Source organism: Musca domestica, unplaced genomic scaffold (genome assembly GCF_030504385.1).
Source record: "Musca domestica strain aabys unplaced genomic scaffold, Musca_domestica.polishedcontigs.V.1.1 16, whole genome shotgun sequence".
Classification (NCBI taxonomy): domain Eukaryota; kingdom Metazoa; phylum Arthropoda; class Insecta; order Diptera; family Muscidae; genus Musca; species Musca domestica.
Window position 1 is genome coordinate 8857264 of NW_026712219.1, and position 14769 is coordinate 8872032.

The window sequence follows — 14769 nt, forward strand, 5'->3', positions numbered from 1 at the left end:
AAAATTTAAAACAGCTATTCCTGTGCTCCATCTAATACCTGGTACCAAATATCACGGTTGTGGAGTGAATATTACGAATGTATGGGACTAAAACACTAAATCGGATGAAACATATATGTGGTTGCTATATCTATATCTGAACCGATTTTCACTAAATTTGATATACTTGCTTCTAGACTGAATTTGGTCCGATGTACTAAAATTCAGTCCATTTGGACTTATATCGGCCATTTGGTGCACAATTAACCCGAAATCGGATGAAGATATATATGGGAGCTATATCCAAATCTGAACCGATTTCGATAAAATTACAAACAGCTATTTCTGGGCTGTATCTTATATCTGGTACCAAATATCATTCTTGTGGAGTGCATATTACGAATGTGAGAGGCTTAAACACCAAATCGGATAAAACATATATATGGGAGCTATAGCTGTTTCTGAACCGATTTGTTGTATTTGCTTTAAGGCTAATCTCGGTCACATGTGCCAAAATTCGGGCCATTTGGGCTGATATTGGCCATTTGGTGGTCAATTAACCCGAAATCGGATGAAGATATATATGGGAGCTATATCCAAATCTGAACCGATTTCGATAAAATTTAAAACAGCTATTTCTGTGCTCCATCTAATACCTGGTACCAAATATCACGGTTGTGGAGTGCCTAGTAGGAATGTAAGGGACTTAAAGATCAAATCGGATGAAAGATATATATGGGAGCTATAGCTATATCTGAACCGATTTTCTCCAAATTTGATATACTTGCTTCTAGGCCGAACTCGGTTGGGTGTGCCAAAATTCAGGTAATTTAGACTGATAGTAGATATTTGGTGCACATTTAACCCGAAATCGGATGAAGATATATATGGGAGCTATATCTAAATTTGATCCGATTCTCACCAATTTCAATAGGGTTCGTCCTTGGGCCAAAAAAATATTGTTTGGAAAATTTCATCTCAATCGGATAATAAATGCGACCTGCATTTTGTTCACAAGAATACATGGACAGACGGACGGACGGACAGACGGACTGACAGGCATAAATCGACTCAGAAAGTGATTCTATGAAGGTTCTCAAAAGTAAGTATGGGTCTATCTCGTTTCCTTCTCCATGTTACAAACAAATGCACAAAGACATAATACCCTTACCACTATGTGGTGTAGGGTATAAATATTGGTATGGGCAAAATTACAAGAAAATCGAAAAGCTGTATCCAATTTTATTCGAAATCATAAATTCCATATTCATTTCAGGTTTCTGGTTGAGAGAAATATTTAAATATAGCAAGTTGTAAAGTACCGTTGACGTGTTTCGCAAGTCAAGATAGATAAAAGTATAGAAGGGTTAGCAGCTATATATCATCTTTACAACAGATTTTGTGTTACCAAAATGATGTTTATTACGCTTTCTTTGAGCGTTTGGGTTTTCAAAATCTTGAACCCTGTATGGGGGAGGTACCAAAAGAAACGGTCCGATCCCTCCAACTTGTGTTTATGGAAATATTGAGATATACCAAGTCTGAATGCAATCGGATGGTATTTTCGCGTTTTATAAGCTTCATGGATACTCAAAATTTTGACTTATTGTTGGGGAGGTATCAGAAGGAGTGGACCAATATATTCCATCTTCACACCAAACCTGGGATGTGTTTGATTTGAAGAGAACCGGATGGTTATTTTGGATTTTATGATCGTTTTGGTTATTCAGAATTTTGACCCTTTGTGGGGGAGGTACCAAAATAAATTGTCCGATCCCTCTCAACATTCTAGCAGATCTTGCGTTCATGGAAATATTGAGATATACCAAGTCTGAATGGAATCGGATGTTAGTTACTAGTTTTATGAGCTTCATGGATATTCAAAACTTTGACCCTTTGTGGGGGAGGTACCTGAAGGAGTGGTCCGATATTTTCCATCTTTACACCAGACCTTAAGCAAATAAAAATATTGTGATTTTAAAAATATTCCTGAAAAGTAAATATTCTCAAAAGTATCAGGATTTCCATTAAAGTAGTCGTAAATAGTCAATATTTTTTTTAAGTATGATCTTAAAAATCCGTGGGCATTAGTTGGGAAAGCGGCTTCCAAAATTATTACAAAATATTCTGTAAGTACATTTTATTTTTTTAAACAAAATTTAGTATATATGTTTAGGACTTCCTTAAAATATTTAAATCGTTCTCGTTTATTAATCAGAATGTCCTTCTAAAATTTGTCAAAAATTCCAGGTGTGATCAGTAGATCCTTTAAGGTATTCTTAGATGGACTTTTAAAACGGAGGACTTTTAAAACGTTTTCGAAAGTTCTACCCTTTTTTTACCCTACACCACAAGGTGGCCAGGGTATTATGTCTTTGTGCATTTGTTTGTAACAGGCAAAAGGAAACGAGATAGAGCCATAGTTACTTTTGAAGATCACCATAGAATCACTTTCTGAGTTGATTTATGCATGACAGTCCGTCGGTCTGTCCATGTATTCTTGTGAACAAAATGCAGGTCGCATTTATTATCCGATTGAGATGAAATTTTCCACACAACATTTGTTTGGCCCAAGGACGAACCCTATTGAAATTGGATATATCAAATGCAGCTCAAAAATACCTTTGCTAAATTTTATCGAGATCGGTTCAGATTTGGATGTAGCTCCCATATATAACTTCGTCCGATTTACCTTTTATTGTGCACCAAACGTTTAATATTTGTCCAAATGAAATGGAATTTGGCACACACGACCGAATTGAGTGTAGAAGCTAGTATGCCATATATGGTGAAGATCGGTTCAGATATAGTTATAGCTCCCATATATATTTTTATCTGATTTCAAATTAATTTTGCACCAAATGGGCAATACAAGTCCGAATTTAAAAAATACTCATGATTCGTCATATTTAGTCCTTTGAACTTTAAATTATACTTATAATCATAACGTGTATGATTGAATTCTCCCATAAAAACTTTTAATTGTTATGTGGAGCTCTACTAAATTAGCAAAGTGGTGTAGGGTATGATAAAGTCGGACCTGCCCGATTTTAGGACTTTCTTTACTGGTTAGTCCTTTAAATAATCTTAAAAATACACTATTTTCGAATGTATGTCTTTGTAAACGTGCTTATCCTTTGATATTGACTATAAAAATATGATTTGAAATGTTTTACACGTTCTGCGACAATTCCAAGGAAATCATTACAATATTAAGTATTTCTGTTCAGGAGTTTTTTTAAAATAGAAAAATCATTCACGTTTATTAGTCAAGATAGAAATAAAATTGTAAACATTATCATCGTTCTCCACTAATAAACAAACGTTGATTTTATAAAAACAACAATAATGGGATTAAGCCTGATCAAGAACAACAAAAAATATCCTTGATTATTCGCCTGAGAGTAATTTTTTTTATAAATGCCAAGGACATCCAGACGGTCCTTCAAAATATTCTAAAAACAGCACAATTTTTGATTCAAAGACCCTTCAGATATTCTAAATATTCTTAAAAACTACAAAATTTTTTTGTCGGGACGACTTTACTAATATAGTTCCCACTTTTTGGCCAGAATGTCCTTCAAAATGATGTTGGCAAATCTAAAATTATTGGTCAGGGAGTTTTTGAAACTATCTTCGATTATTACTAATTTTATTTTCTGAATTTGAATCAAAAATCTAAAATTATTGGCCAGAATGTCCTTCAAAACACTCCTAAAAAAATCGATAATTTCTGCCCAGCAGGACCTTTAAAATAATTACAAAAAACATTATTTTGTCAAAGATATTAGACAGGATGAAATTTCAAAGTATTCTTCAAGAAACCATTTTTTTTTTTTTTTGTTAAGATGACCTTTAAAATGTTGTTAAAAATGTACGACTTTTCATGAAAAAATCTTAAAAATCCAAGATTGTTTATCATTCTATTTTGAAAATATTACTAAAAATCGGCGACTTTTGGCCAAAGAGTACTTTGAAAAATTCTTCAAAATTCAAGAGTTCTGTTCACAAGACGCTTAATTATTGTAAAAAATCCTGTCAGGACGTCCTTTAAAATATCACTAAAAAATCCAAATTTTTGGCCGGAAGATCTATCAATAAAATTCCTTAACAATTCTAAAATTAATGAAGAGGTCTGTTTTTAACTTTACCTTTGACCTTTTTTCCTTTTTTGTTAATTTATTGGATATTTAATTTGTAATTGTATTTCATGTGTTGTTTTATTGTAATTCAAATCTTTGTTGTTTGTGTGTATGTACAAATGTTTTAATTGTTTAATGTATAATTTTGTTTGTTGTAACTTAATTTGTTTAATTTAGAATTTGTTTTACGTTAATTATGTACAATGTTGTAATTCATTTTTTTTGGTGTTTGTACAATGTTAATGTTGTTTTTTTTATAATGTAATGTTGTGTAATGTAATTTAAAAATAAAATAAAATGTCACTTCTTTCTTCACTGGGCACTTGTCGATGATTTTCGCGGGCACTTGTCGCTTCACGGGGCACTCGATGATTTTTATGTTGTCGCTCTCAAGATGGTTGACCAACTGTCCGGGAATATTCTGCTTTGGGCTGCCAGAGCTGTTGAATATTCCAGGATTTATTGGAAAGTGCTTGGCTAGCGGCAGCACGTATGCATGTATTTGTTAATATGCACCAATGTACATATTGTGTACCGCTAGCCGAAAAATTTAAAATTCAAACGCACAGTAGCGACCAAAAGTATGGTCACTGACCATACATTCTCCGCCCCCATGACTCCGTGCTAATATGCGTCTTTTCACATCGATGGCATGTTCCTAATTGGTCCAGCGAAGACATATCCCAGGTTAGTGTTGTACGCCTGAACATCACCCACTCCAGCCGCGGTACATCCATCTTTTCTTATGGCAGAATACGTGTCTGCGCCTAATTCCAAGTCTATGGGTACATTGCTTCTAGGGTCTGGGTCCGCAAGTGCTTGCTCTGCAAAATATGAGGTTGGGTCATCTAGTATGGGGTCTGAATAAATTCGTCTCGGCAGCTCATCTGTCACAAGAGCATTGACCTTCAGCGCCCATGTTGAATTAGATCGCCGGCTCATTATTTTGAAGGTCGTAAATCGACGATCTTGGTATAAAAATGACCTCAGACCCATCCGTTGGAAGGTAGAGTACCCTATGCGGGACATTACAGCTGACTTACTCAGCAACGCCCGTATCGTATAGTGGGTGTCTATATCTTCGGTGGTAACTCGCAGCATGACAGTGGGTACAAAGACGAGATCCCACGAAAAAGGCGGCTCGTTTATTTGAGCGGGCTGTAGGCTATCCTCGAGCTGTGGCGCCCCATGTAGCATGGTGTGGTGTCTATAATCGCATCGTCGGCAACCCGTAATGCATGGACAATCGGGGGCCAAATGCGATCGTGCCAGACAGTTTCGACAGTATCCCCGCCGCTCAGTGGTTTCGTATCTCTGATACGGAGTTTGGTCTTTAAACCGCTGGCACGAGCTCAGAGCATGGTCCTGCTGACACAGTCCGCAGGAGTATTGCCAATGGCCTGGCCGTGCTCCTCTAGCTCTGGGGGCTGGTCTATTTTCAGAACGGCTACGGTGACTGCGATCAGGACTCGGGCGGCGTTCGAAGTGTCGGGCTGGGTTGCTTCTATTGGGTACTGGTGCTGGTTCGCGGGCTGGGTGGGCTTCTGGTGGATGTGGGTTGCGGTCGGGGCGTTGCGGGCTTCTTTCTGCAATTAAGCGACGGGATTCTCTCCTTTCAGGGCGTCTTGGGCTCTCTTCGTCTCTCCAATTCTGGACTGGTAAATATGCTGCCATCTGTGAAAAAGAGAAGAAGGAGTACTAATTCTTTTGAAAGGAGGGGTCCGACTAATTAGTCGGAAAATAACTTGACAACCTTCGTTATGGGTCGGCTGATGTTGCCACCAGCAGTTTTTATGTCTACTACTCTAACATTTTGATCTGTTCCCTGATGGGTCTTGATAATTCTCCCGAGTTTCCACTCATTTGGTGCCAAACGTTCGTCTTTAATCACAACTAAGTCACCTTCTTTAAGGTTATCCTTTTGATATTTCCATTTCGTACGTCGATGAAGCTCATGTAAATATTCAACCTTCCATCGATTACACAAATATTGGGAGATTATTTTTAACCTTTTCCATCTATTAACCAGACTAATATCTTGATCAGAAACGTCGGGTTCGGGCGGAGCTAAAATCGCGGTACCGATTAAGAAATGACCTGGGGTTAAAGGCGCCAAATCGTTAGGATCTTCGCTAGCTGGACTCAAGGGTCTAGAGTTAAGACATGCCTCTATGCGGGTTAAAATTGTAGTGAATTCTTCGAAAGTAAAGTTCATTTTTGGCATGCTTTTTCTTAAATGATTTTTAAAGGATTTAACCCCGGCCTCCCACAAGCCACCCATGTGCGGAGCGCCAGGCGGGATAAATTTCCAACTAATATTTTGATGAAAATTGTTTTGAACTGTACTATTTTGTATATTTTTCATGAAGGCTAGTCGATCCCGCTTTAACAGATCAACTGCTCCCACAAAATTGGTCCCGTTATCGGAGTAGATACACGACGGACAGCCCCGTCGGCTAATAAATCTAGAAAAAGCGGCAAGAAAGGCATATGTCGACAAGTCACTTGTGGGTTCCAAATGAATGGCTTTGGTAGCGAAGCAAACAAACAAACAGACATAACCTCTCGTAATGAAGCAGGCTCTGCCAGAATAACTTTTAATATTGAAGGGTCCCGCAAAATCTACGCCTGTATTCATAAAGGGTCTTGCCAAGAGAGTTCGTTCAGGAGGTAGTGATGCCATTATTTGATTCTGTGTGCGTTTCTTGTAAATTAAGCATATTTTGCAATTATGTATTGTTTGTTTTACCAACGATTTTAGTCCGAATATCCAGAACTCGGACCTTAATAATCTGGTCACCAACTGATTACCGCCGTGCAATGTGATCTTGTGAGCAAAATCTACTAATAGTTTGCTTAATATTGCTCCATGTGGGAGTATTATTGGATGCCGTTCATTGTAAGTTAGCGCAGGCGATTGTACTAATCGGCCATTAGATCTCATGATCCCTTTTGAGTCCAAAAAAGGATTGAGTGTCAGTAATGAACTAGAAGACGATATTCGAACTTTCCTTCCAAGTGATTCATAGTCGGCTGCATAAAAGAATTTCTGGGTATGAATTATGCAAGCACGTTTACCATCCTGAATTTCTTCAGCGGTGAGTTCCATTGAAGAGGTTCTAAGATTTCGTCTATTTATTCCAGTGTTTTTCCAAAATCTTAACGCATATGCATATGATCTGTAAACCCTTGTCAAAGATGAGTAATTTTTTAGAGGGTCACTTTCTTCTTCGAATAGAGTCAGTGCTTTTAGTGTTTTTGCTTCTAAGTTAGTATCATCGGGAATTTTATGTGCTGGCCAACGAACTTTAGGAATTTTGAGCCATTGCGGTCCATGCCACCAGAGTGTGTTGTTTATAAGTTCGCTGGGTGGGCATCCGCGACTGGCAATGTCTGCGGGGTTATCCTCAGAGTCTACGTGATTCCATTGTTCGGCTCCACTATTTTCTAATATATCAGATGTACGATTTCCCACAAAGGCTGACCAATGGCAAGGTGGTTTTTTCAACCAAGCCAGCACGATTGTTGAGTCTGTCCAGTAATGAACCGAAAAGTTTGATATCTGGAGATTGTTCAATATTGTTGATGCTAACTTCGCCAATAGGACGGCTCCACAAAGTTCTAATCTGGGAAGTGAAATTTTTTTGATTGGAGCAACTCTTGTTTTTGCAGTAAGCAATGACGTTTTGATTTCGTTGTCTTCATTCTGTAGTCGGATATATAATGCTGCTGCATATGCTTTTTCCGAGGCATCGCAGAATCCATGAATTTCTACAACACTATTTTTGGAGTAATTTATCCACCTTGGAACTTTTAAATGCTTAATATCTGCGCTATGTTTAACAAAGTTTTGCCAGTTCAGAAGTGTCATGGTTTTCAGAGTGTCATCCCAGTTTATCTTATCAAGCCAAATTTGTTGCATAACTAGTTTGGCGGTTACTACAACGGGAGCAAGCCACCCACATGGGTCGAATAATTTGGCAATTGTTGAGAGAACTTCCCTTTTTGTATAAGCTCTTTTAATGTCCATTGAGGGTGGAGTGAAATTGAAAAAGTCTCCAGCAATGTTCCAACGTATTCCAAGTGTTTTTGTCGAGGCGTCATCGGAAATATCCAGAGAATTCACTGGGCTAAGCTTTTCTTTGGGCAGGTCATTTATTAATTTTGGATCATTAGCAGTCCACTTCATTAGCTCAAATCCAGCCGATTCCATAGCAGCTGCTAATTCCTTGCGAGATTTTATGGTCTCTTCGACCGAATGACCTCCCGCTAAGACGTCATCAACATAAAGGTTTTCCAAAATTACTTTCGATGCTAGTGGATAAGTGTCTTTTATGTCTTCAGCTAATTGAATGAGAGTTCGAAGAGCCAGGAAAGGTGCACAATTAACCCCAAATGTTACCGTTAACAATTCATAATCTTGTATAGGGTCAGACGAAGATTTTCTGAATAATATTCGTTGAAACTTTGTTTGACTAGGGTCCAATAAAATTTGCCTGTACATCTTTGTAACGTCAGCATTATAAACGTGTCTGAAAAATCTCCACTTTAGTACTTGTAATACAATATCTTGCTGTAAAACCGGACCTGCATATAGGTTGTCATTGAGACTTCGCTTGTTTGACGTTGGACTTGATGCATTGAAAACAACTCGTAATTTTGATGTAATCTTTTCAGGTCTTATGACTGCGTGGTGTGGCAGATAATAGTTTGGAGTCTTGTTTATGTCATTTGAAGATATTTTTCTCATATGCCCGAGTTCTAGATATTCAAGGATCGTGCTATCGTATAATTCCTTTATCTCCGGACTTTTCATAAGCTTTCTTTCCATTCTATAAAATTGGGCTAAAGCAATATTTCTTGATTCTCCAATTTCTTCGCATTTTTGAATGGGAGGGTCACAATATATCGCCCTTCCGAATTCCTTTTGGTAGTTTTCAAGTAATTTTGTTCACATAATACGTCTTCATCTGATCTCAAAACCTGTTTTGGGGTCTCTTCCACCTCCCAAAAACGTGTTAATATTTTTTCCATCGATGTAGTATTGCAAAGTGATATTTGTCTCTTCTTTTGTGATTCATCCTGTAAGGGTCCGCCAATTATCCATCCAAACACAGTTTTTTGAGCTAATAAGGTACCAATCGATTTCATAGGTGTTCCAACTGTAAAGATGAGTGGGCCTATGTCCATCCCTATTAGGAGATCAACTGGTTGGCTGATGTAGAACTTCGGGTCGGCTAATTCCAAGTTCGTAGCGTCATGCATCTGTGTTCTTTCAAGGGTATATGATGGCAAGTTTGACGGAAGCGATTTCAAAACAGGTGCCCAAACTTCTAACTTGAAATTTGGGTCAAGTCTGGAACGTAATTTAAATACGCAAGCTTTAGCCGAAGTTTCAGAAATGAGTCGATTAATTCCTGTAACATGCACTAGGTTTCGTTTAGTGGGCAACCTTAAACGATTCTTTAATTTCTCAGTAACAAAGGTAGATTGTGATCCAGAGTCGATTATAGCTCGTGCGTCGTAATAATGACCATTCGCTTCGATTTGAACCATGGCTGTAAAAAGTAGGGTGTCTCCTGGACGAGGATTAACTTTACCGTCATCCTGTAGTGTCAAAGTTGTTATATTCGCTGTTTCTTCATTTGATGTGGACTGTATTAGTGTTGTGAGAGCGGCAGCACTGGTGCTAGGGCGTGCTTCCTCTTGTGTTGTAGTTCCCTTATGTAACATAGTATGGTGCTTCAAATTACATGTTCTGCATCCAAAACGACTTTTGCAATCTTTCACGCCATGGTTAGACGATAAACAATTGTAGCACAGGTGTGCCATTTTGACCACATGAATCCGGTCATTTACGTTTTTAGCGATAAATTGTGGACAATCTCGTATGAAATGATTAGATTTGCAAATTTGGCACGTATTTTGGTACTGAGTCTGGGATTGCTGCTGAATGTTTGCATTTTTACCCTTGTAATTTTGGGCTTTCTGGTTAATATTCGCTTGAAAACTGCTTGTAAATCTCATTTTCTTTGTATAATCGTTTCTGCTCTGAGTCTGCTGATTTGGTTTTGACAAGTTTGGTTTTATGTTCCCTACTGATTCAAGCGTTTTGAATTTGTGGGTCAAAAAATTGTTAAAAGCTTTCCACGATGGTAGAGTCTTGCAATCTTCTATAGTATTTTCGAATTCTTCTAAAAAGGTTCTTGGAAGTTTGCTGGAACAAAGATATATTAATATAGGATCCCAGCCTGCTACTTCAACATTTTGTGTCTCCAAAATTTGAATGCAGCTATTTACTGTTCGCTGTAATTTCTGTATGCTGTAACTCGAATCAGTTGAAACGTTTGGTAAATTAAATAGTATTTTTAATTGCTCGTTCACCTGCATTCTCTTATTCTCGTATCTGTCGGTTAAATTCCTCCAGGCTAACTCAAATCCCTCGTTTGTTAGAGGAACATGGCTTATAACTTCTCTAGCTTCACCAGTTGTTTTCTGAGTCAAATGAAAAAGTTTTTCAACATTGCTCAATTTGGAGTTCTGGATGTAAATGGCGGTAAATAAATCCCGAAAAGTTGGCCAAGTATTGTAACTTCCTTCGAAAGTATCCGTGTCGCAGGGTGGTAATCTCGAAGGTGGGGTAAATTCAGTTTCCTTTTGAGAAAATTGGGTCTCGATTCTGAGTTTTTCCTTTGCTTCATTTTCTTTGAGATTTTGGATTTGTCCATTGATTATTCCTATCGCCTTTTTGTAAGTGTCGATTGCCTCTAAGTAGTGGGTCCTCAGTTTAGTTTTATCAACCGGTTTTTCTCCTTCCTCTGGAATAAAATCTCGGCATTCTAAATACGCCTTTTTTACTTGGTCATAAAATGAATTTAGCTCCACTCTCGATGCCTCCAATGTGTGTATGTCGTCATCTGTGCCTGCGATGCTCACAATTGATGCGTAATCCTTCAGATCATTCACGCAATTTGCAAATTTCTCACGGTTGAGTTTAGACATCTTTGTTGTATCAAGGGCCAGACTTTAGAACAAATTTTTGTATGACAAGAATTTGACAAAATTGGCCGATTAAGGACAGATCTTTCTTGTATTTGGATACAAACAAATCAATGATTTTTCTTGGCAAAACCTTGAATGTTACTTTCCAAATATAATTTTAACGACAAGTGAAATTTTAATTGGGAATCGCAATTTCGAATGCAGAAATTTTACAATACTTGCTAGCAAATACGTTTCAAGAGGTCAGAAAAATATTAAAAATTTCGACGAAATAAATTGAGAATCCAAGTTCGGCAAATCAATAAGCATTTATATTATTATTTCCGAAAATAGTAAGTATTGCGTAGAAGGGTCAGTCAAATCGACGATATAATGGCCAGATTCAAACAAAATATCCGTTTTTACTATTTAAAAATTTTCAAAAAATAATCGCAGAAAAAATGTGTGCTGGGTTGTCACGAAAAAGTACCAATTTTCAAAGAGAAAAATCAAAAAATTTGCAATAAAATCGCTGAATTCCAATTCTAGGAAGATTTTATTGTGTAGAAACAAATTTTTTTTAATAAAAGAGTTAACCAAAAAGAATTTACATGTATTGGAGTTTCCCAGCAAACTGTTTGACAACAAAAAAATTTGGGTCAAAAAATTTAATTTTTTTTGCAAGCGAGGGTTCACTTTTTCAGCAAATTCAATTGGAAATTATCCAAATATAAAAAACTTTTGAATATTTGTCTGAGTCAACAAATACTCTATAAACGCTAGATTTGGATAAATAATTTTTTGGCAATTTCTTCTTCCAAGTTTCTTCAAAAATTGTAATTCCACAGAATTGTGATATATTTAGTAATTTATGCGGCAAATAGGTTTCCAAATTGTTTAAAATTTTAGATATATTTTTTCTTTCATAAAAAGAAATATTGTGGGTCGCAGATTAGATTATCGCAGCACCGATTTTTTAGAATATTATAGAGAATCAGCAAATATTTCTGGGTCAAGTGCCAGCCGTTCACCAGAATAAAAATTCCAAAACGTTTCCAAAAATTTTAAAAAAATTGTTTAAAAAATATATTTTTTTGAGACTTCGACAAAAATGACTTATTCGTAAAAACTGTTGAGTCAGAAATCGTATCTTAAGTTTTCAAATTTGTTCATTCAATCAAAATTCCAAAAAGTAGATAATTTTGTCGAAAATCCAAAAAAAAATACGCATAAATGTAAAAGTGTCTCTCCAGAAATTTTTCTATGTACCCCAAGATGAAATGTATGATTTAAAAGTGATATGGATTTTTTTTTTTTTTCCAAAAATTTTGAGAAAAAATACCAGAAAAGATAAGACGATGTATTCACAGCCTCATAAGTAATTATGTTCATATGTAAGATTAAAAAATTTGACTTTGCAATTTTTAAGGTTAGTTAACCTTAAAAATGTTGGTGCTTTTCCGCCAAAAGAAGTTTATGATAACTTCTTGTATGTTTAAAAGACAGGTCTTATTTCCAAGAATTCCCAAAATAACTTTTTCTCAAAATGGCGTTTATAATTATTTAGTGATATTCCGATGTGTCTGTGTTGATGCAAAATATTTCTTGTGGATGTATGTATGTGTCAGGGGGTAACCAGCAATTTTTCAAAAGAAAATTTCCACACAAAATATGTACGATAGCAAGGTTATTTGTATTGGTAAATTATGACGCCAAAAAATTGCGCCATAATATTCCACGTAGATTTCGTGTTGTTTTTGGTATGTAAAATATTTAGCAAAATGTCTGATAATTTTTCTAAGTTGTTGTACCGCAATTATGACGCCATAATTTGCGCCAAAATTGGTTTCCAAAGATCGCAAGTTAAATGTAAATGGATTATTCCACAAAACGAGAGGGCAAGTTTCCAAAAACAAGCATTGATTTTTTCAAAAACATGTAAATAAATAAGTTTTTTTTTTTTCAAAATGGCCCCAAAATTGTATATTTAATAAGGGTGTGTTGATTTGTCAAAGGTCCCACTGTAAACGGACAGACAAATAAGTTTCAAAAGAGAGTCTTAACTTTCCAGCTTTCCACAAAACGACGGAGAGAAATTCCAAATTTTCCATAAAATGTTCTCAATTTAACAATTTACGGGTTAGTTTCCATAATTTGGAAACTATTTTCCACAATTTCCAACTATTTTTTGAGAGAAATCTAGATGTTTGTGTGTATGTGTAAATAAGGACGTATTTGTGTATTCCCCAGGTCTAAATAAAGGGTCAACATCAGTCCAAGATCCCAAATAACGCTGAGTTTGGGTCAATTGTGTCAATGGGTGTCAAATTATATGTAGAAAACAGCGTTTCTATCATCTAAAGGCACAGTGTCGGTGTCAAATTTAGCCGCACACTGCAATCCTTTCTCGATTCCACGCTCAAAAGCACAAAAAAATTTCATTCGTACTCACTTTGCCTCTCTTTGTAAAGTTGGGAATGTGTTGTGTTACCCCTCGGTTCTTCTTCTTCCTTCTGTTGAGTCTGGGTTGTTTTGTTGGTTTTTGTTTGTTATACCCGAACCGTTGTGTCTTTTTAATTGTCGTTTTGCTTGCTGCTTGTTATTTTTCTGTGGATATAATAAATTTATTATTCACTATTTTTATTATTATTATAATTTTTTTTAATTATAAAATTAATAAATTTTAAATATTTTTTTCTGTTTGGACCCACTGTGGTTTACTTTTTTTTTTCTTTTTAATTTTTCCACTGGTCTCTCATTCGTATATTGTTGCTTTATCACTATTGCTTTCCACTGATCACTGTTCTGTATTCGTATGCATGTGTGTGTGTTTTGCCAGGGTCTACTGTTTTGTTGAAACACTTATTTTTTGTTCTTTTTTGGATGTCTTTTTTTTCCACTTTGTTTTTTGTTATAACACTTTTGTTGAATGTATTTTCATTTTTTGATTTATTGTTCACTCACTGTTTGCTTTGGTTTCTTTTTGTTGTTCAATTTTTATTGTTCACTTATGAGTACCGTTCACTTATGAGTCAGTTCACTTATTATGAAATTTTTATATTGTATTTTAATTTCACTTCACTTGCACTTTTTTTAATTTATTTATTAAAAAACACAATCTGGCTCGTCAAGGACCAAATGTTTTTAACTTTACCTTTGACCTTTTTTCCTTTTTTGTTAATTTATTGGATATTTAATTTGTAATTGTATTTCATGTGTTGTTTTATTGTAATTCAAATCTTTGTTGTTTGTGTGTATGTACAAATGTTTTAATTGTTTAATGTATAATTTTGTTTGTTGTAACTTAATTTGTTTAATTTAGAATTTGTTTTACGTTAATTATGTACAATGTTGTAATTCATTTTTTTTGGTGTTTGTACAATGTTAATGTTGTTTTTTTTATAATGTAATGTTGTGTAATGTAATTTAAAAAATAAAATAAAATGTCACTTCTTTCTTCACTGGGCACTTGTCGATGATTTTCGCGGGCACTTGTCGCTTCACGGGGCACTCGATGATTTTTATGTTGTCGCTCTCAAGATGGTTGACCAACTGTCCGGGAATATTCTGCTTTGGGCTGCCAGAGCTGTTGAATATTCCAGGATTTATTGGAAAGTGCTTGGCTAGCGGCAGCACGTATGCATGTATTTGTTAATATGCACCAATG

At 35.9% G+C, this 14769-nt stretch overlaps 1 protein-coding gene across 2 annotated transcripts; it reads right to left on the bottom strand.

Moving 5' to 3' along the window:
• Positions 1-4405: 4405 nt before the first annotated feature.
• On the bottom strand, positions 4406-14487 carry LOC131801394 (uncharacterized). Of its 2 annotated transcripts, XM_059120043.1 has the most exons (3): positions 14257-14487; positions 13555-13709; positions 4406-5795 (listed from the first exon to the last, which is right to left on the bottom strand). In XM_059120043.1, the coding sequence occupies exon 3, from the start codon at positions 5793-5795 to the stop codon at positions 4761-4763; it is 1035 nt and encodes a 344-aa protein (XP_058976026.1). In that variant the 5' UTR covers positions 13555-13709; positions 14257-14487; the 3' UTR covers positions 4406-4760. The 2 variants fall into 2 exon arrangements, with proteins under 2 accessions (XP_058976026.1, XP_058976025.1); XM_059120042.1 differs by lacking the exon at positions 14257-14487 and having other exon boundaries at positions 13555-14243.
• Between the last annotated feature and the right edge of the window lie 282 nt (positions 14488-14769).